Source organism: Corvus hawaiiensis, chromosome 9 (genome assembly GCF_020740725.1).
Source record: "Corvus hawaiiensis isolate bCorHaw1 chromosome 9, bCorHaw1.pri.cur, whole genome shotgun sequence".
Lineage (NCBI taxonomy): Eukaryota > Metazoa > Chordata > Aves > Passeriformes > Corvidae > Corvus > Corvus hawaiiensis.
In genome coordinates, this window is record NC_063221.1 from 15,211,156 (window position 1) to 15,234,779 (window position 23,624).

A 23,624-nucleotide genomic window follows, 5' to 3' on the forward strand; every position below is an offset into this window, starting at 1 on the left:
ACACAAGAAGTTTCTGTGGCTAAAAAGTGTGTGTAAATACATTCTGTTATCAAAAATTAACATATTTTATGTGCAAAGGACCTGTTGCTGCACTTCCTGGGCTTTCTGACTCAACGCAATCCAGCACTCTCCTGTTTACCTGAACACTGCTTATTATTTCTGAACATAAACTGTGCTCTTCAAAATTAAAGATGTCCAAAAAAGCCTAATACAATAATAGCAGATAATAGCCCTTCAGCTCAGTATCCTATCTGGAGATGTCCTTTCTTTCATTCTGCAATGACTACCTGAAGTTCCTATTACAGATTTTAGGGCAATGCAGACTAGCAGAGATCTTTTGCAGACTGCCCCCAGCACAGACCCACCCTGAAGTTGTAAGTCAAAACAACTGGAAAGACGACATCTTGAGTGCAGAGTCAAACCTCACTGGAATCTTTGAATAGCCTGTGGGCCAAGGAAGGATCAACTGGCCAACTGTAACAGAACCTCTGTGATATTTTTAACCTGTGCTGGGTCAAGATGACTGGCATGCACTACGTACGAGCCTCAGTTAATTTTCTATAGATGAGTCATTAATAACTGTTAACATCCATTATTTGGCAAGGGTCCTTCCAGTACATTTGCACAAAAGCAACACTCTGAATTAGCCAGCTTCTCAGACAGAAACACCAGCACTCTCATGTCTCCATGGTAATACCAAACTGCTGGTGTACTGCTGCTTATGCTAAGACTACTCATCATTTACAGTAAAAATGGGCTATTTTTAGTGCTTAGCTCCATACCCATACAGACATCTCCAAACAAAACCTTCAGCAGCAGCAGAAGCACAGCAGTCCGATATGCTCTACTCTTGCCTATTCTCAGTTACTTTCTCCACCTCGACTAGACTGCTGCATTATACGGAACCTCAAGTTCCCAGTCTTTACCCAAGGAACCTGTAAGGATACAACCTGAGGGTGGTGATAAAACAAGTATCAGTGTAGCCACACTCTACTTTTACAGGAAATGAGTTGCTTACAAAACAAGTGAAGCAGGAATGAGGCTTTTTACCAGCTGCTCATTCAAATAGCAGAGGAGATCCCACAGGGCTACAGGCTTCATATTGTATATTCTTGTCAGTGTCACTGTTTTCTCAGAACCTTCAAATGCATAGCATCTCTCCTTGGTACTTACATCACTTGAGTTTTTCAAATTGCTCTTTAACTTCCTTAATAAGTCTTCAATTTCTATTAAGGCCACATTCTGATTTCCTGTGAAGAGGGCCACCGGAAAATTAAATTTCCCCATTATCTTCTACAGTAACACGGATGGAAAACAAATCGAAAACTGTACTTTTTTACCATGTGTTTGATTGTGAACTCCATGCAACTTAATTGTAGCCACCACATCATCTTGCTTCTACTTCCAGATGTATTTAAACTGAAGGGGTTTTTTCCCCTATCACCTTACTGCTTCCTTTCTTTAGTTATTTTTGTTCTGGTGGCACTTGGCTTAACCGTAAGAACTGTATTTTACTCTATTTAGTTTGTGAGGGTAGTGGGGAAATCAAACCTTCCTTCCAATTTAGCATCCTTCAATACTACTCTTAACATTCTGTATATTTATGCATAGACTGCTTAAAATATGAAACTATAAACCTAAGACCATTTCAATTTGACATTAAGGCCCCAACATCACTGACAATGACTGTACATACAGGAGTCACATACTCAATGAAGTTTAGTCACTCTCACATGAGCTGCTACTAGTGAACATGTACCCTAATCAAAACATGCAAAACTGGAGAAACATACATGCTGGGCTTTTTTAAAGATAAATACAGTATCACACAAGCTAGTATCAGTTTGCCTGAAGTCAACAACAGAAAAAGATTTTTAGGTTCCTTTCATACCTTTACATACCTCATCCTTTCGTTTGTAACTTCTTTATAATATATTCCTAAACTGGTAATTTTCACATCACTACAGCCCATTTCGCAGACGTCATCTTTCCACTGAATTTTCTGATAATATGTATGACTCAAAAAACGAGGTCAAAAGATTTATCACTTGATGTCATATTTTGCGTCAGAAACGCACTCTAAAAGCAGCAGTAACATCTACTACTGAAAAATAGCTTTCCAAACACAAGTCAAGCCTGAATTACAACCTTCTGTAACAAATACATTTAGCATCCCACTATTTATCAAATATTTCTAATATAAATCTAAATGTCCACAATTGATTTCTGCAGCACTTGTAGGTTAAGATCTAGTTTCTGCATGACTATTTTAAACCCACAAGGTTTATCCCATCCATATAAATTCTTATGTAGTACAATGATATATCTGCATGTCTCTGAACTCTTTGATATTATTTCAACTCTGAAAAGCACATCCCTAATTTAAACTGTACTCCAGATCTACAAGTATTTCCAGACTGCTTTTCAGGAGTAGATTATCTTAAAGTTGACCACCATATATCAAGCTGCATATCATCTTGTCTCTTCTCTCTTCTTTGTTTTCCTCTATAGCATGAAAACTTACACTCTGCTTTTTGAAAACATGTCTTATTTTCTGTGATTCCCTGTCTTGATCATCTCACAGTTTTTTACTCAATGCCCAGTATTTCATTTGGCGATAAGGACAAAAACGACCATCCTCCAGCACTTAACGAAGTCTTTACTTCAATATAGTCCTCATTCTTTTCAACAGAAAATTAAGCCCATTTTTGTCTTTCCTCTACTAAGAGGAAAATTTGCCAACTTAGCCTGAGGTGTGAGCTTTTCACTTTGGTGAAGTTCTCAGCTCGTCTGTCTTTTACAGGCAATAAGCACTTTCTGTGCTGCCAAGCAACACTTAACCAGCACATCAATTTTAATCAGCCTTCCTCAAACCCAGACTGCATGTGAAGGTTTGAAAATATAAATTAATTCCATTTATCTCTTGAAAATTATAGTAATAATAATAATAATAATAAAAATCTCACCTTCCCCTTTGGTTCAACTTTCCTACTGCCACAAATGTGCACATATCTCATTCAATTAATTCAAACCATCTGGTCTAGATGACATGCTGTTGATCTTTGCCATAATTTATCCAAAGGCTCTCTCCTGCTATAATGAATAAAACCAGTTACCTGTTCTTGCCTCTCCTACCCAGGATAGGAGAGTTTCCTATAAAACAAAAGCAAGATCCTGCTCACCATCACTGCTACAAGGCTTCTTCACACTCTGGCCACATGAGTAAACTGCACTCTGTCTTCTGTGCATTTATGGTTACAAATAAGTTTACTCTTAACTAAATACTTTCACAAATCTGTAACTAATCCACAAATCACATCTTTGTACATATGCTTAAAAGTACCTGCTGACAACAATCCAATAGGGTTACTAAATTTGCTGCTTCTGGTGAATTAATTATGCATCACCATGACATCCTACATTCTTACTTCTGGTTGACATTTTTACTACTGCAGTCTTGCATATTATTTCATCTCTGTGCAGTCTTATTATAATATTTGTTCATACAAATGTCTAAAATAGTTCAGACACAGTATCCATAAACATACCATCATTAAACACCGATTTCACATGGTATAACAACATACTGTATAATAACTTCCACTTCTTTTTTTTTTTAATGTCAAAAAATTGTGGAGGAGTATGACACACTTATGGCAGTACTCTGTTAGATCAACATTTGTAGAATGTTGGGAGTACAGGAAGATCTCCAGCCTTAAAAGAGAACTATACTTACTTGTTTTGCTTGCTGTGCATTTACTGGATCACCAAACTGCAGTAAAGCTTGAAACTGGTTATTCTTTGTGAATGTGATTATCTTCAATACAGCACCAAACTTAGAGAATATCTGCCAAAAACATTATAAAGTTTTACATGTCTGTTTCTCCCAATCATAGCTCAAATTAAAATGAAATTTGACTTACCTGATGAAGAACATCCAGGGTTACTGGATAGTACATGTTGTCAATAATTATTCTAAGTACTGGACTCTGAGCTGGAGTCACTGCACTCTCACTAACAGTGGTCCCACTAATGGGAGCGTTTGATGCCTGCACAGCCGTCACTGCCTGAAGAACAGCTTGGGCCCGCTTAAAAAAAAAAAAGACAGAAGAGAGATTTTCTTAATATTTCAAGATAATCGCTTGAAATTAATTAAAAATATTAATATAGTTAACTCCAGAAACACAAAATAGTCCACTTATTTAAAACTCAGAGCTACAGACATAACACAACATTAAGTGCAATGCAGTCTGACTGTGAGAAGAGACAACAAAAATGAAAACATCAATTAATCCTTATGTCACATTAATGAAGGGCTTCAAACGGCACCAATATCAATCTTTCTAGTAGCAAGCTTATTGTTCTACTAGTAAGGATAAATAAAGTGAGGATTTTGTAGGTTTCAAGATTCTTTCCTTTACAGGAAATAAAACTAAACAAACCCACAAACCAACCAATGAAAAACCCCAACCCTATAGAAACCAGAAGTGCTTATCTTACTGTTCAAAAGACGGTATCTCAGCTCACATTTCACTGCCATTTTAATTATGTAGAAGGCTCTGATAGGAAGGGAAAATTCTAAACTAACACACCCAAACTTCTCAGTTTTAACACAATGAAATAATACACAAGACTAACAAATCTCAAAGAGTAGTATCCAGAGAGGTAAATGAACTGGTGTCTGTTATCCACCCTCTTTTGTAAAAAGAAAAACAAAATCCTCTCCATATATGGGGATTTCTTGTTTTAAACACAAGCAGGATTTTAGAAATTCAAAGGTAACCACATGATGATACCACGAGAACACACATCTATGTAACTACTTCCACTGCCAAAACTGACAGTATCAGAAAGATTAGATGTCTTTTTCTGAGAAAGAAAAAGTGCAGAAAAAAGGGGTTCCATTTACTACTTCCATTACAGTAGCCTTATGAAGCAAAACAATACAAAACAAGAGAGACAAGTGAGCATGCCAGGTAAAAATAATAACCATCATATTAATGCATACTGCATATTTTAAAGGTATTAGAGCTACTAAACAATTTCATGTCTCACAACTTACATGATACTCCTCATACTGAAACGAATCAATGAATAAGGAAAGTGGGGGGGGAAAAAAAAAAAAGACCTGGTGAACACCAGTTGGGAAAACAAAATTTACCTCTACATTTAACATTAATTACTGTAACTGTATAAAAAGGTCTTTTGATTACACTTCTTTTCCCTAATGTATGAAACACACAACTTTCAAGATGGCCAGATATTTGGCTGAGTTGCATAATTATTTCCTACTCATTCTATAAGCACCTATCAATTTACAGTCAGTCCTTAAAGTGACTGGAAAAGTTTAAACTGTATAACCCAACAAAATACAACTTGTGAAGTCAATTTTAACATATGACCCTTGTCAGCACTATCTACCTATGCTTATACATCATACTTCATTCCATTAAAATTAATGTGAATACATGAAGGAATAGAGAACTAAGCAATGCTAAGTATTAAAATTCTTATGAGTATTTTGTCAAACAAGTTCAAAATAACATCCAGCATCATATATAAGTAGCCAATTTGAAGACATTTAAGTAGTATGTAGCACCGTTTCCCTATTTTTGCAAAATTGAAACTAACATCATAAGATCAAGTACACCACCTGAAGTACATTTATTTCTAAAAGTTGCAGTGTCTGTGCAGAAGGACTAAACCCATGCATTTATGACAGGCTGATGATTAAAAAAAACCACAGTTAGAGGTCCTTCTATTCTCAATTCTCCTGAGTCTTGATAATGCACTAAAAGTAAGAGATATTTGTTTTATATCTGAGTTTAAATGCTCCTCTCAGTGTTTTGATGTCTCATAGGAAAAGGATTCTCACAGAATGATAAAACTGAAATGAAAACTTAAAAATGGTCCCTTTCCAGTGTGTTTATTCAGAATAGCTCATTCTGAGTATACAAGTAAAAATAATCTCTGAAGATACTATTACTGAGCAGTTCAGAAAGACACAGCTTAATGGAACCTTCCCAGCCAAGGCCTGGCTGTTTGAAGTACCCCTTGCTTAAATTTTTTTTCCTATCTTCTTTTTAACTAAGACACTTGCACATTTCTCCAATTCTTTTATTCTATCTTTCCAGTTACACATACTAACGTTCTAACATCTTCACATCTTCGTGACTTAACACCCAGAAAAAAACAATTTCAAATGAATTTGGGTTGATCAGAAAAACTTTTAATCTGATTTGAAAGCTAAGTTTTGAGTATCCGAAAAAATGCCAGACTACAAGCAATACCTGCGCTATCTTTATTTTTTCTTACAGGAAGAAGAATGTCTGACCATCTTTGTTTTATAGAATGCTTCAAGAGATAGTAGTTACAGAATGCTTACTGCCAAGTACCTATTTGTTTTATTTAGTTCTAAATAAAACTTGAATTAAGTTCTGAAAGACTTGGAATACAGGTCAAGATGGGGTATTAATATGCATGGTGCCATAAAAGCTGCTGAAAAGTCAGCACATCCTATACACTGAAAAGGCGAACATGTGAAGTACCAAATCAGTATCAGCAGAGAAACCACAAGACAACATAAGACAACACTTCTTAAGGGAGTATGTCCCTCCACTGTAAGATGAATAAATTCATCCCCTACTCTATTTTTCAAAAGTAAATGAAGGTATTTATTTTTCTTTGTAACTGACACTTGGGAGGGTGGGGAATCTCAATTTTAAAAAAAAAAAAAAATCAAAAGATTCTAAGGAACAAGAGTACTTAGAACAACAGGAAAATCAACACTATACTTGGCCTGAACCAAGTCTTTCAATAGATTAGCCTGAAATTGCTTTCAAAGGCAACAGCTATAACTTCACTATTTACATGTCCTAATAGAGGACACAATTAATAAAAACTAATTTGGCACTTACACTATTTTTTGTATCATCAAAAATGCAACAGAAGAAATTAATCTTAAAATAACCAGACTTGTGCTAGGTTTGAGTCTCTTATCTCTTTATAGTTTGTATGACTTGGTCACCACGTTACTTTTGCTAATTCTTCTGTTCTACTAAGAACAGATGTATGTATCTCTATTTATTGTGAAATGGGTCCTGGAGAGGCAAGAGCAAAATGTTTTTTTGTTATTAAGTACATTTGTCTCTGGAGTGATCATTATGGTATTATTCTCCAGAAAAAGCAGATCACAAGCTGAGGTTACCGGTGCTACTAGAGTGATCATTCAAAGCACTGAAACATAAGGCATTGGCGTCAGCCATTACCACTAGGGAAATTCAAATTGGCATTGGAATCTCAGGTGTCAGAACAAGAAAGTTAGTTTTATCATCCTACAGTCTATAAACTAAGACAGGAACTTTAAGTTATTTAGAACTTTTAAATAACTATTAAAAACACACTTCAGAATCTTTGCCTTTTGACATTAAGGAAACATTAAGAAAATTTATCTTAATGGAAAGATCATGCAGAAAGAAAATCCCTTTCAGTGTCACAAACTGGAATGATCATAGGTAAGACTACAGTAGTGTTAGAATGTGGACAAAACCGAATGATTCAAACATATGGCACATGAGCCAAGAACACATGCCATGCCTCATCTTCTACCGTCTGCATTTGTAATACTACTGAAAAGTAAATATACCTGGTTAAGTGTGTTATCAGTCTTTAGTTCTTTATGATTGGAATACTGGATATAAATGGGTTGGTTACGAAGATGAGGCGTCACAGCAGAGTAGTAATTAACCATAGTGATAGCTGCTTCTTCTGTAGCAAGTTCCAAAAACGCCTGTAATTAAAACAGGTAATTTTGAGTATTTACAAAGCAGATAATCTTCATATTAGCAGCACATAAAAAACCAAAAGGTTTTATAACACACTTTAACAAATACCAGTCTTCAGAAAATGTCATTCTACACATACCAACTTTATTTTCTAAGGTACTTCATCTCCAAAAATTCATCTGTGAAGATGCAGGAATAAATATTTCTCTTCCAGCTAACTTTTTGCTTTACGTAGCTGCCAGCCATCCTGCTTCCCCCCCAAATATACTAAAAGATGGTGTAAATGCATTAAAAAAAATAAAGGAACAAAAGCTCTTGTTTAATACTTACTGCTTTATGACTTACTTCAATAGAACTTTAACAAAGTATTTTGAAATCAGACAGTAAGCATATTAAAAAATGGAAAGCAATAAATTACCTGGTTTTTCCCTTTCAGCATCAGGATGTTGGTTACTTTACCAAAAGGTAAACCTAAAGCAATAACTTCTGTTTCTGTCACTTCCCCCGGCAATTTCCTGATATGAAGGACACGAGAAGGAGCCCCATCCATTTTATCATCACCTTTGAATTTCTTGTTGTCATTACCATTGGCTGAAAGACATATTCAGACTCTATTTGAAAAGCTTACTGATATTAATAATGCTTTATTAAAAAATGCTTTTATTTATAAGCAAGAAATTAAGTTTAAGTGAGCCATCTCCTCATTTGGTTTAAGCTAAATTCAAGAGTTCAGAACAAATTCTGCAGAGACAAATGTTAGTTTCACAAAAGGTGGACTGTTCAAGACTAACTTAGTCCACTGACTAAGACCACAGCAAATCCTTTACTTCTCACTTTCAGCGAAGCATCTCATACAATAACATGTAATAAAGTATTAATTATGTCTAACAAGGGCTCACATAAGAACTCCAACATACATTAAAGAAAAAACAGTTAGTGATTACCTAGAATTTTTTGAAAGCAATAAAATGGTGGTAAACCGTTAACAGATCCCTACTTTTTTTAAGAACTGCTTGCACCAAGGAACTGGACACAAAAAGTAGAAAAGTAACAAAGCAAGACAGGAAGAGTCATTAATGCTGGGAAAGATCAGAGTGGAGAAACGGGATGACCCAGAGGCCTGACATCACAAAAGGCTGATGAAGCCAATTTAAGGACAAAGTAGAAAAATGTCAATTTCGAACTACGAGCTCACTCACAGAAAAGGAAAAACCAACCAATAAACACAATGCAGCCAACACAGACAGGGGGTGGGGGAAGAGCCAGATAAATTTCCCTAAGAGAATCAGGGAAGCATTAGCATCAATGTACAAAGCCCCAGAAAGACACTGTCTAGAACATTCTTCAGAATTCTTGTACAGAATTCCAGCAAAATTCCAACTTGAGTTCCTTTTGCTTAATATGCAGCTAGCCAGTTGGATGGAAGAAGTCTTGCTGTTGGAGGAAGGCCAGAAAAAAATTACTTTGGTTAAAAATATGTCAGTGGAGTAAATATCAGAGTCAAGAGCTAAAGAAAACAGTGTCATAAAATATTTATATTAATGAATTAATCAGTGCTGGAAATCAGCATGCATTTAGGTATTAGTAAAACAAGTGATAAGACTTCCTTTTTTCTACCAAAAATGCAAGATATTTAGATCTAAATATAAAATTTGAAGTACTCTATTAGTTAAAAACAGTGCTTAGAGGCATGTCATGCAGTAATTCCATACCCACACCCTGTACCACCACCATCATCCCTCTTCCAAAAAAAATTTCCACAACTAAGCTTTTAGAAGTTCTTGCACTGAAGAACACGAAGTATTTTCTACCTTACTAGAGCACACAAAATAACAAAACCTAACAATATTCAAAACTGGTCAAAATTCAGCTAGCAGTATCTCCAACTGACAATGCTAGAATCTATGCAATAGAAAGTATTTTATTTAGGTCTGCTGCACAGAAAGACAAATTTTGGTGGAACACAAGAGTAAAATTTGAAAAATACACACTAAACTAGGATCTGAAGTCTCACAGGACTCTAACCTGTACCGTTTTGGCAAACATGGTGAGATTGAGCTTCCAGGTAGCCAGATTTCACCTATTCAAAACTATACATTATAACACTTTATCTCAACGAGACAGAAAGTCAAAGGTTGTGAAAAAGTATTTTTACTTTTCACCTGAAGCTCACCACACAATAGTCTTCCCTTGTTCTCAATTTAAATTTCCACAAAAATAAATAAATAAATAAAACCAAACAGAAGAAGCACAGCGAAGTGTGATAGGCTGGACAATGCATTCCAAACAAAACACTAAAAACAAACTTGCAAAGGATAAAAGAATTACGGTGATACTAAAACTACATGTCCAATGCCCCTCATACTTCAGCTTTCTGAATAATTTCAATTCATCACAAATTTCAAAAAATATGAAATATTAGCAAAGAGAAACAAGAATTCAAAAAAATTTTTAAACTGAAGGATTTTCTGAAATTAAGAAACCTCTTGTCTTTTTTCCATCACCAGAAAAATATTCACCATGACTGCTCAGATCAGTACTGACAGAGCTGTTTTGTTTTTTGTATGGTTTTCAACTGATAATTTTGACATATTAACTTTTCCACAGCATAATGTCCAAGGGTTTACTTTTTGTTAAACTAAAGCTCTTATTTAAATTAGGCTTTAGGTAATCTCAGCACTTCTAGTAAAAGTATCACTGGCCAGTATATAATCACTCACATCTATGAATATGAAATGTTCCTTTAATAATTATTCAACACAATAATTTAGTAATTACTGTATTACCCAACTGATTTTTTATCTAACAGCATTGCTACTTAATACTAGCAATTTACAAAGTTTTTCAACTTTTCCTGCAGTAAGTTTAAAGAACAAGCTTAAAAGAAACATTTTGTTACTAAATATATATTTTTCTAAATAGCAATTAAGAGCTTTAACTCATGTATACAAGCCTCTCAATTTTTTCACACTGTCTTAAACCTCAACCACACTATTCTTTAAACATTTTTACTTACTGTAAAAAAAAGTTATGTAGATAAGTGCCTGTACAAAAACATTTATGTAAAAAAGCAGAGAAACATATTAAAGTAACATATGCAAAAAATACAGAATTAGGCACGAAAGAATGTATGGCAATCAGAAAACGGGGCAGGAGGGACAGGAGGGGGAGACTGGCAACAAGCATTCTCAATGCTATGGAATTGCCCAAAAAAAGTTTTTAGCAGTAGGGCAAGTAACCATGACAAAAGCTGTTTATTACTTATTGGCAAAAGCATCTCTTGTACAATGAAAGCTGAACTGGTACCATTCATTAAAAAAGGAAGCCCACCTTCTTAAAGTAAAATTTAAGCCAAAACATTTTAAAATGGATTTTGGAAGACAGAAGAAATTAACACATCAGCTGTTGAAAGCAAAGAGAACATGTACTTTTTCTACTTTTGATTATCCATTCAGCATCGCCTAACACTAATTTCCTGTTTCAGTAATAGCAGTAATGAAGTGTGTATCATACACTAAATATGCATGCACATACACAAGTGAACTTTTCAAGACATTTGTGGAACAAATTAAATTTAGCTTTTAGGAGAGTTATTGAGAGATTCTGGCACTGCATGAAACCTCTCTAACTGTAGTCTCTTATTTGTCATTTTAAATGGTACTTCTCAGCTGAAGACACATCACTAAATTGCACTTGGGAATAGAAAACCAAATTTACAACATGGGAACACAACTTGTTTAAAGCCATTGAAAGGTGAATTTAACTACTGTTAAAACAACAATTTCATTCTCTAACAAATTTTATTAGCAGAATCAGTGTCCATAAAGGTTAAAAGCTAAGTCAAGGGGAGCAAAGTACTAGAAGAGTAACATGGTCTTTTGGTAGAAATAGAGTCTATGCCTAAGCAGCAACAAGCTGAAAGATCCTTCCCTATATGGCACTTCAAACAAAACTGCTGAAAACTGGGGGAAGGGGGTGGGGGGCAGGCCAAGAGATGTTAGAGGAGGAGACATCACAAGCTGACTAATAACTACTGCTGAGAAACTTCTGTTTAACTGGAGGCTTATTGGCAAGTAGCTATTTCATGAGGTAGTTTGACTTTAACTAGACTTGAAGATTCTGATGCAATTCAAATGTCTTGCTGTTAATGCTTTAACAAATACAAATATGCACTGAAAGCAGCAGGCTACAATATTTTTACGTTGGGGGAAAAGTTTTAAAAAGCACTGGGAGAATGACTAAAACAGAGTGTATTAGTTCATTTACAAATCAAGTTACAGCCACAAATATGTAGTTTAAAAAAAATAGAAAATCAAAAAAATTAGAAACCTAGCCCTGAATCACAGAAACACTTAGGTTGGAGAAGACCTTTAATATCATCAAGTCCAACCATTAACCCTGCGCTGTCAAGTTCAGTAACAGGAATGGTTATATTCAATTCAGACTACCACAAAATCCCATGTTCTGTAACAACCATAGCACTGATCTACGTCCTCTGCATCTTTCCAGCAAGGACATGAAAAATTCAGTTTCCATGTGACATCAGGCAACTATTTCAAAACAAGATCTCATCTTTACTAATGCTATTCAAAGCATTATTCTCACATCTAAATAGGATACTACAATTTAAATATAATTGATACATAAGCCACATCCCTGTTGCAGAGAGTTCCTTCAATTCAGCATAAATCAACTTGTTGAAATTGAATGCTTACAGGCTGACAAAGCCTTTAAATGGCCATAATCTGAGCAACTTGGGTCCTGGCATTATGAGTTAGAAACGCCTGTTTTATTAAACAGAGAAATAGGAACCTATATAAAAAAGCAACAAAATGAACTGCGATATACACAAGGCATAGTGTAAGTCCAAGTCATTCAATCATTCAAGCTATGAATATTCAATGCAACCAAGCAGTTTTTGCAGAAAAACTGTTCTTCAAGTTCAGCATAACTCCTGGCAAACAATGAATAGCTTACTTCTGATAATAACTGGTTTTGAAAACGTATTTTAATAAAAATTCCATCCTAGAGGAGCTTTTCTCTGCACTTTTTTTTTTTGAGAAATACATAAATATGACCCAAGAGTTCTGAGACCTTTATTTTAGATGCATGATTTTCCTGTACAATACTTTTTTCATAACTACACAATCTGCTAATATAGAAATGTAACTATGTGGCTATAGGCAAAAAATTTTGGATACAATAAAAAGTTGCTTTCACCCATTAGTTCCTGAAAAGAAGGGAAAAAAATGTAAAAATGACCACAAGACACTGGTTATAAATCCCTGCATATCTGCAGTAGTGAAACAATATATAAAGAAACATCCTTTCTGCAGAAATCACTCTGTTTCACAACTGTCAGTACATAACATAACTAAAAAAAAAAAAGGAAAAGAAGCTCAACAGCAGTAGTATTCATTGCCGTTGCTATGTAGAAAGCACTTCTTGTTTTACCTTGGCTTAATATATATAATTCAATGTTACCAGCTAGTAGAACATAGGACACATATCCAGACAGGAAATAAGTGACTAAGAGAAAGGCAGTGCAATTGAAGGTATCTAGTTTACAGTTGTAGATTATGACCAGACAAAAACATTAGAATGTTGCCCTGGCTACTGAACACAATCACCTGCCTCAAACAACCAGCTACACAAACTGCAAACAATCATAAATTGGGTGGGGGAGATATAATAGAGACCACTGTGGTTTCATTTCTGGAAGGTTCTTTTCTTAAAGAAAGTTTTCCTATATTTACCTAACCCTGATGTAACTGATAAAATGTAGGAAGAGAGCTGTTGTCTGCTTCAGTGACCTTTCCCAAGTTCCCTAAAGAAAATAAACAGGACCTTTGTTTTAGCATGTAAAACTTCAAAAGTTCAACCTAAAGTCTGGAATCCAAAATGTTTGAAAGAACAAGAAAACGAGATACTATACTCAAAAATGTGATAAAAACACACAGAATACGAAGTTGTCTGAAGCCTGCATTTGTTAGCCTTAAAGTTAGAGGCTACATGGTCAGTGTTAGTTACACTTCTGTTGGGGTTTTTTTGTCATTTATCACAGATATGGGCCATATGCATATGAAAATCTTGACCCAACCAATACTAAAACTATCTTACAATACAAACGCTGTTGCTTAACAGGAATTTGACCTTAAAGAAGTAAACACAGTGAAACAAAGAAAACTAACACAGCTTTTAACTGGCACATCTGCACCTAGGCTGTACCTGTTTCAAAATGCACTGAGCACTGAGCTTTCCAAGCAACTATGATAACACATTTACAGTATGGTATAGTGGCTGTTCGATGTTGCAATCTAAAACTAATGCACTTCAATTTAGTCCTTAAAAATATGTAAAAATACAGCTAGAGTGAAATCCAGCTGAAGTAGAACAATGAGTTACCGCAGAATAGTAATGCAAATTACCTAAATTAATATTAAGAGCCACATTTTGTTTCTCCCATCCTAATATTTTTTATTTTTCTAAGTTTCTAAGTCTGCATATTTGTAGAAATATGTACAGTATACTGTATTATTAAATTACTATACTTTCCAATCACGTGTAATGTACTTCTTAAAATCTTCCCAATTATTATTAATTGTAATCAATTTGCAAACTTCAGAAGTAAATTATTTATATTTAGGCATCATTAATTTTAACTAACAACCAATTTTACTTAACGCGCTATCAAAAATGGCACATCTATGGCACATCTATGTTTATTGCCCAAGTTAAACACAGCACTTGAAATATAATTAGCTTGTATGCCTCAGTGCTAAGTATTCTGTTAATATAGTGAATTACCTACCAAAGCCACTCCTAACATTCCCTGCCAGTTAAGTAAAAACACGATCAACAGTAACATTCAAAGCTCCAGGAGTTTGGTGAGCTCAGCTGCAAAACAATTTTGGAATGTTTCTACTGATCTACTTTAAACACACAAATGAAAACAATGAAATTGATGGCAGCTGTAACAAGAAAATCTGCCCATTCTTCTGCTTCGATCCCTTGTCTTTGACAAGCCAATTTTCATAAAACTTGCATCAACATCTTTCACTTTTTATCTACATCCCTTTAAAAATGTTACTTTTTTCTGTGCGTGGATTTCAGGAGTGGAGTTCACGGCATGCGCATCTTCATACAGATAACTCCTCCTACAACTTCCATTAAGCAGTCCTCCATCTGAACAGCAAAAGCCTCAGAAGAAGTTCAGCATAAAAGTAACCCCCTACAGAGGAAATACTTTTTCCAGTTTTTAAAGATAAAGATTTTTCTTGCATTTAAAATCTGCAGCTATGTATTTACTGAACATACATCACTGAAAAGTAAAAAAAATATTTATGTACAATCATTTGCAATGTGCCTTACTAATGTCTTCAAAAACATCCAGAGTCAGGAATATTTATTTAAAGATCCTGGTTTCAGCTCTGGTTTCTCAGAATCCTGTTACCAAATCATATTTTACCTTACCTAAAGAGCCTTTCTAGTCATTCTGCACCAACACAAAAAAAAAATTAATTCATAGATCTTTATGAGAAGACTATGCTCTCCAAAGAAATCAGAATCAAGCAACATTAGGCAGAAAATAAGAACAGACTTTGACAATATTTTCAGAAAAGCTAAAGGAAAACTAGTAGTAGTTCAAGCAGTAGTAAAAGGCCTGTGGTTCTGACAATACAACTTTAAGATATTCATGTCAGCTGGTGTTAAAAACATCAGAAACTTATACATCTAACATAAAAAAAGAACTTCTTAGAAAAGCTTAGATATTTGCTGATCTTGTACTTTACAAGCTGTCCTCCCTTGCTACAAATTCTAATCTAGTAGATGGGATCCTTCCCTTAATGTTTACACAATAATGTTCTGCCATACTGTCCAACCAAGTTCAGGAAAAAAAAATAAATCTTATATATTTAAATATAAATGCTTAACTGAAATGAAATTTCTCAACAATGACAGCAATCAAATTTGTCCAAAACAGGGCTCAGAATTAAGAGGTAAAAGTCATCTTCATCCAAGTCTAAATTCCTGTTAAGACTGCTCTTTTACAAAAGACACTGAAAGTACCTAAAACAATAACTTCACTTGTAGTGAATGTCAACTTCCTCTCATCTACAAAGTCTGGAGGATGGATACAGATGACAAAACTGTTTAGAAAATGTTCAAGGATCAGGCCTTATATTTTGAGCCATGTCCAACATGCTAGCCTTTTTCAGAGAATTACCAGTGGTTCAAATTAATCGGTAAGAATGCTAATCAAACATTTGTTCACCAATTACACAAGTTTCTTTCACAAAAAAGTAGGAAAGGATTTATCTGTAAGACTCCCTATAGAGCAGGGAAACCATTTCTCTTTCATGCCTTTCACTGGGAGAGATTAGAGCAAGAGTATTCATAAAAGCATTAAAGTACTACAGTATTCTCACTGAATGGCAGCTGAATACAAAAAAAAACCCAACCACTAATGGAACTGTTCCCATGATAAAAAGGTAGGGTGTTCATTTAAAAAAAATCATCTTCAGCCTCACCCTTAATAATGATACAGCCCTCAGTTCCACCAAACCCACTCCCTTCCAAGAAAAGGTAGTTTTTTGGACAACTTAAGCATTTTGGTTTAGGTTAATATTTCGATAGAAGAGAAAGAAATGAGGCTGCAATTGACACAGTTTGGCTCCAAGTTTAGGCCTGTTAAGGCACTGCTATTGACAACCAGTTTTTTGACTGTGTACACTTTCAGAGGATTACAAAGACAAACCATCTCTTTCTTCTGTTCTCGTAGCTATCTACTTAGAAAAATATCACGGGATCAGATAGTGGAAATATCACAGTCAAAACCAGAATAGGTTTCTATATTCTCCAGAAAACAATGGCCAAGTCTCATAATATCATGACACTTCCCAATTCTTAAGAATTAAAGGGCAAGACCAAGTATTAGTTTTACATAGGCAGGTATCTACAACTTGTCTCATTTACAAGGGACTTAACAAATGATCACAGGTTCCTTGAAGCCCTAGAAAATTTGAGAAAGATTCATCGCTACTATACCTTGGCTACAGAAAAAAATTGTTTAATTTAAAAATGTTTTAAATTCTTCTGAAGAGGAAAAGTAATAGCAGAACTGAAACAAAAAGGAGGACATCAATTCAGACAGAAAGAATACTTGAACTCATTTGGCTTCAGGAGATGGTTAGAGAAAAATTAACACACAGGTTTCCATTTCAATCTAACTACTTCTGAGTTGACAGTCTGAACTGGTAAACTCTGCAAGTCTGGAAAAAGTACTTCCTGGTCCCCAGTAAACAAGACAGCTATGGGAGGATATACTCAGAAGCAATAATGAACAGTGGATTTATCCAACTCTACAGAGGTTTTTTGTGCTGCTTAAATAAGGCAGGCAGAACGAAATTTGAATACAATACCAAGAAACTGTTTGAAAAATAAAATACCCAAACAAACTTAAACTATAGCACTGCATTCAGATTGTGGGTTTTTGTTTGTTTGGGATTATTTTTCCACCAACCTTCTTTACATATTATACAATTTATATGAAACTTTTTATAACAGGCATCTGATATTACAGGGGACAAACCAATACTCTGACTACTGCTGCTAATGACATCGTTTCTTGAATAGTCATTTATGGTTCTGGATGCCAAAAAAACCCAAATAAAAAACCCCCACCCACACCAAAAAAGAAACTTCCAAGAGTAAAACCCAAACCCTTAACGGCTTAAAGAGGGTAGAAATAAAAACAAGATGTGAAGCATCTTCTCTATTTGTAAAATACATCAAACTCCCATCCCATACATCAACCTAATGGGATCAAAACACACTTTGCCATTTTCAGAACTTTTCAGGAAGAATTTCTACGTAAAGTCTGCTTAGACAAGCTTCTGTATTTCTTTTTCTGAAAACTCAAAATTATAATTCTTACTTCATTTTCTTTTTAATCTCTTTTTTTCCTTTGCTAAATTAACTTGCATTTAATTTCCTGGAACTAAACGTTTATCTAAAAACATATGGAGAATTTGGTAACATTTAGGACTTTGTCTTGTCTTAATGCCCACTGCCCACAGCCAAACCCTCATGCACACAACCTGAGCTCCTTTTCATACCAGTTTCTCATTTAATTAAAGCAAACTGATGAAACACTAATTAATATCCAGGATTGAAGAGGACATCAAGAAATTGAAAACAAGAGGGACCTCTTTCAGAACCAGAAGGAAATAAGAAAAACAGGGAGGATAGACGAATGTTCTGGGGTTCCAAAATGGCTGTGAATGCACTACACTGCATTTCTGACTTACTCCAAAGTACGACCACCTCTTCACCTTTGGTTACAGAACTGCCAGTGGAAGTGGTTTTCTTCTGCTGCCACACTCTTCCACTCAACACTGCACTGTCTAAAACTGTGCAATCACATGACTGATCAGTAAGCTGCTGCAAGGAAAAACTACTTTTTCTTGTTAGAGTAGTTTAGTGCTGCATTAACTTATTCTGCAAGTGTATGAGCACTCCAACAGAAGAAAGTGTAGCAGGAACATGTGGATTTGGGGGTTTTTCTGCTTGTGCCAAAGATGTAGCATGAGAAAGCACAGAGCTACCCATTCTGGCAAGAGCTGTCACCACAGCACCCTAATTCTAACATGAAATTGCACCCTAAATCCCAATCTCTTACTAATAAATTAAAATGGAAAGAGTCTGCTACTAATAACAGAGATTATACTGCTCAGCCCATAAATACAGAAAATCAGGCACAGTAAAACAGTGAACCAGGCAACTGACTGGAAAGTCCAGAAACCCTCTAATGCCATGAACCAACTCCTCCACATCTCTAAGGCAAAAGCAAAAAAAAGAAAAAAAAAAACCCACAAAAAATAAATGGTATGGTAGAAAAAGAAAACAGAAAAAAGAGAAAAAGGAAGACTTCTGAAATGAGCCTTCCAAGGGAGCTCAATGCACATTCAACATACAGAAGCATCAACTGCAATAGATGGTGTTTTAGTGTGTGCCAATTCATGAAAAACTTTTCTTTCTATCTAGCATCACTAGAAAACTGATTCCAGCACAGCCACGCTCACTTTGCACTGATATTCTGAGATTCTACCACTGCAACCTCAAACTGAAGGAAGAAAAGTGAAGCTTCCTGCTTTAGCAGTGAACCAGAACTCTGCCTTCCTGAATCCACACTACATTATGAAACTGGCACAGTGTTCTTTCCTATAATGCCCAGGCTTGCAGATGTCCATGTGTAAAAAAGTTGATGTCACACAGGAGTTAAGCTGTTTACCTTCGCTTGGCAGTTGAGATCCCTTACTTTAAAGGCAGCTGTACAAGACAACTGTACGTTTTCATCCCATCACCCACCAACAATTTAGTGCGCAGACATCTGAAAATTGCCTATTTTTTAATGGGATTATTCTTCTCAGACACTCAAGGTTTGTAGGAAATACAAAGTCACTATATTCTAATACAAGCCAGCAGTTTATCCCCCTATAGCACAACGGATTCTTGTTTCGGTGTTCTCCCCTTGTAAACAGGAAATGAGTCCAAGTATAAATTATAGATTTCTCCTTTGAAAGGGCATCACTTACCAGTAACTACCATGCTGCTCATGTTAGAGTTCGGGCTACTGAGTACACTGCCTGAAAGAAGTTCGTCAGATCCTCTCTAAAAAGAAAGAGACAGTAAGAGATTTTTTTCCTCTATTTTGTGATTTTTAAAGATGATACTTCCTCTTTTCAGATAAGTGCAACAACTTGAAATCTAAGTAAAGCGGTATATTTACATGGCAATCTGAAATGAGAGCAGCTTAAGCACAGTTGTTTAACCCACCACTGAAATGAAGCCATCTCTGGGTACAGTGAGAACTGCTGAACAATAATTTTGTCCAGCATTTCAAATTAAAATATAATTAAATATACTTATTCTACTTCAGTAACATTTAAATTAAGTTTTAATATTTTAATAGACATATATAAAACTATTATATCTAGCTGAAACTACAAGGGAAATCTATGCAAGTAGAAATATGGAGTTTAGCTCAATCTTAACACCCCTATTTAAAAAAAAAAAAGATTTAATGTTCACAGGAAATAATCGGTTTAGTTTTGGGGACATCCATTTCTTCTGCAAAACACAATTTAGGGCAGGGAATTACATCTTCATTGTAATTCTTAAACTATGACAAATATCAATTAATGAATGACTTAAAAGTGGGCTGCAAAAATCAGAGGAGGGTTTATATTGAAAACATACAAGATGGCCCTTTCCACAAATTGTTTGTAGGACGGGCATTTGACGCAGCTGAAGAAACGCTTCTTTTATCTTGTTCTTTCTTTTTTTCTTTTATGCCCCAACCCCCCTCAACCTCAAGATTTCATCTCTCAAAAAGCCTACAAAATCTTTATGTGATTTTTCAATAAACAAAATATTTCAAACATCCTTTGAATATTATATTTAACTTCTTATAGGTTCTTTCCCACTTCAGAAGTATTTCCGCAGCACCCTTAAGACTAATCCAGGTCACTGATCACTGCTAAAATGGTAATGATGAAAAAAACCAGTTACTACTCATCCTTATAAAAATAAATGGGTTTAATTCTGTTGTGGACACTACAAGAGAATCAAGAATAGTTAATGAATATGTTTTACAGGGCACCTCAATAGTTCATAACAAATTAATCTGAGACTATTACCCTTATAGACAGCACAGTTGCAAGACTTACAAAAATCAAATCTCTACCTTTTTATCATACTGCACTATATCTGTGTCCACACAGGGAACAGTACATTAAAGTTTGTATATGTGTATGCACGCATAGAGCCATTAAAGTTTACTTGGTTTTCAACATCAGCTCTGAAGAATTTCTTTACAGTTTATTGAATGCTCTAAACTTGTAAGGGTACATAGCAAGAAACAAAGCTGTGCCTATCAGATCAGCAACAGAGCTCCTTTAAAATTGCCTCATGCCTAATACCAAGATTAGGTAGGACCATGAGAAGGACCATGTCTTGTCCTTTTCAGTGTAAGGATGCATTTCTAATCAGATTTAACTAAGAAAAAATTTAGCTAGATAGAACTGAAAAACAACATAGACAAGTTATAGAAACTCTGTTATTCTAACTACATTGCTTTCTACTATAATACGCAAGTACTCAGTGTAAGTTGAAATAGAAACATTCTTTCTCTTTCAATGTTCTATTTTTTCTAACAATAATCACAAGGGAAGAACACTGCAAAGTTGCAGATTACTAGCAGCATTATGTTACTCAGTGGCAAGCGCAGTTTCTCCTGCTTGCAGCTACCCATCTAGCTTTGCCTGGGAGCCCGTCTGCAGCCTGGCCAGCTCAGCTGAATAGGCAGAAGTAGCAGCAGACACTGAATCTGTTCATAGTCTGGCTGATTAGGATCATTCAGCAGCCTTTTTTTCCCCCTTAGTATGACAAGCATCAATTTGCAATGGTACAGTAGTTACTACATAAACAGCTGAAGAAACCCCAGTACCAAATGAATGCTCTTCCCAAAACCTGTAGAAACTTCACAATTCTGAAATATCTCAAATTTGAGTTGCCTTCAGCTTCAGAAAGTTACTTACAACAGCAACTGCTGAATGAAAGACTGCAAGAATGATTACATAAACTTCTGGTTCCTAGTAAATCAGGCTTTCAAAAAAGCTGTTAATTTCTTAATCCACAGCAGAAAAATCCAAAAGAAGCACAAATTACTCAAAAGAGTGGATATTCAGTTCCTGTATTTGTGTTTCATGAACAGTTCTCTCTTCATTTTCAAACATACCATTTTACATTTCATTAACACCTTCATAGTCAGTAACAAGATTTTGTCACTGCACTTGAAAGTTTTAACATTGTTGCTTCAGAAGGAAAACTAAACGTGAATTTCTTACACTGGCCTGCAGCATAAATTCTACACTTGTCTTATCTGCATAAATTAGTGTTCAAAAGTCTGATTCACAGATGTACACGTTCATACATGGAATATTCTTCCAATTACCCCATGAAATCAGAAATGTATAGCAAACTTCTCCTAACTCACTCCCATACACATTTCCCAAGCTTTTGGTCAAAGATAAAGACACCTCTTATCGTGTGAGTAATGATCCTATTGGATACACATGGTTATTTTTCCTAATTGGTTCTTAAGCAGCCTGGACCCTTCTGTACTTCATTTCAGTATGTAACTTTAAAACCAGCTATGCAGCAAAAAACATGATGGACTTGGACACAGAGTGGTTAAATTACAAAATCAAAACCAGTACCTGCCTGGTTATTGTGATTTACTTCAAAAGAGCTATCTGAAGATCTTGATTGTCTACTAAAGCAATTTCATATAAGCACCTCAAGTAAGCCAATGCGTGCTGTTAAGACTGGCACCACAGTGTGACACAATCCCTCCTGAATTACATAGACATAAATACTTATTTTACTTACATTTATTCAGCAGAGATAAGGCTTTATTCGATTTGTGGTTTAGGGTGCTTGGTTTTGGTTTTATGTGCATCTTCTTTTAGAGAGTGCTAAGCCAAAAAGGACTGACATCTTTCTCCAAGAGCAAAGCTTTCCATCACTCTGCTATGTCATACATGAATTTCAAAATCATAACCAATTTTCCAAGCATCTTGAATATTTAATTAGTCTCAAGCACAGAAGTTCTGCTAGTTGAATGGTACAAAACAAACCTTTGAACTAAATTAGGTAATTGTATTGATTGTTTCAGAGCTAAGGAAACCAAACTCAGATCTTTGAGTTTCACAGAGAATCAGACTCAAGAAAGGAAGATCCCAGAGCAATGCTCACTTAACTCTTTTTCCCTGTCTGTGCAAATTGCTGTGTTCTAAAGAATCAAAGCAAGTTTGAGATGGCATAACAATATTGAAGATCACAAATACAGAGATAGCAAAAACATTCACATCTAAGTTAAAATAATAAACAAATAAAAAAAAACACCACAATGATTATATTTCACCATAAACTGCAAAGGGAAGTTACTGCAATAGCAACACAGTAGAGACTAATTGAATACCCATTTTAGCATGAGGCTAGGAGATTATTAAGAACAAAGTAAGTACAAACTGCTATTATACTATAAATAGGTCATCTTCTAACATCTAGTCCTCAACAGCAGAAGTTTTCAATGCCGTATTTCTATTCCTACCAGTGTCTTAATTACACTTAATCTACATTCATCTTCCACAAAACCTGACAACTACTCAGATCAGATATCTAGACCATTTCTTTATGAAATCAGCATCTGGCAAAATACAAGTACACAAAATAAACAAGGGAATTGCCAAGCTAACATCTTGCAGTGAGTGAACCCAGAATTTGTCACAGAGTCACTGAAGCCCATGTTATCACCCCCCATGACCCCAAGAGAGCATTTCCATGCATGGTGGGAAAACATCATGTTTAATGCATGGCTTCAATCAGTGGATTTAGGTAAAACTGACACGTAGGACCACTTTCAAAAAAGACAAAAAATATGACAACTCAGACTTTTAGTGCATATCTAAGTGAAAATTCAAAATTATACATACAAAAATTGTTTTATATACTGTAAATTAAAGACAGCACTTTGATATTTTAGCTAATTCCCCATAGTGAATAGTTATTTCATATACTGTCACTCCTGCAATTTACAAAGTCAATTATACAAAGAGAAAGAAGAAGCCCCTAGCTCAGCAAAATAATGTCCTAAATCCTTGCTTTAAGTTACAGCTAACTCAAAATCCCTCACCACACAAGTTGCATTTACATAGCAGAATTTCAGATTTCTTTTCCCCACATAAAAGACTACTATAAAGCTTCATGCTATCA

General features: G+C 35.2%; 1 protein-coding gene across 9 annotated transcripts in view; it reads right to left on the bottom strand.

Annotated features, from left to right (window-relative positions):
* Positions 1-23,624, bottom strand: part of PTBP2 (polypyrimidine tract binding protein 2) — a 46,818-nt gene that overhangs the window by 13,196 nt on the left and 9,998 nt on the right. For 4 of the 9 annotated variants that reach the window (XM_048312598.1, XM_048312603.1, XM_048312601.1 and 1 more), the window contains exons 3-7: positions 19,382-19,457; positions 8,203-8,375; positions 7,646-7,789; positions 3,924-4,088; positions 3,737-3,847 (exon numbers count right to left, since the gene is read on the bottom strand). In XM_048312598.1, the coding sequence (XP_048168555.1) occupies positions 3,737-3,847; positions 3,924-4,088; positions 7,646-7,789; positions 8,203-8,375; positions 19,382-19,457 (669 nt within the window). Of the gene's footprint in view, positions 1-3,736; positions 3,848-3,923; positions 4,089-5,062; positions 5,078-7,645; positions 7,790-8,202; positions 8,376-19,381; positions 19,458-23,624 lie in introns of all 9 variants that reach the window. The other 5 variants (XM_048312599.1, XM_048312597.1, XM_048312596.1 and 2 more) reach the window with 3 other exon arrangements.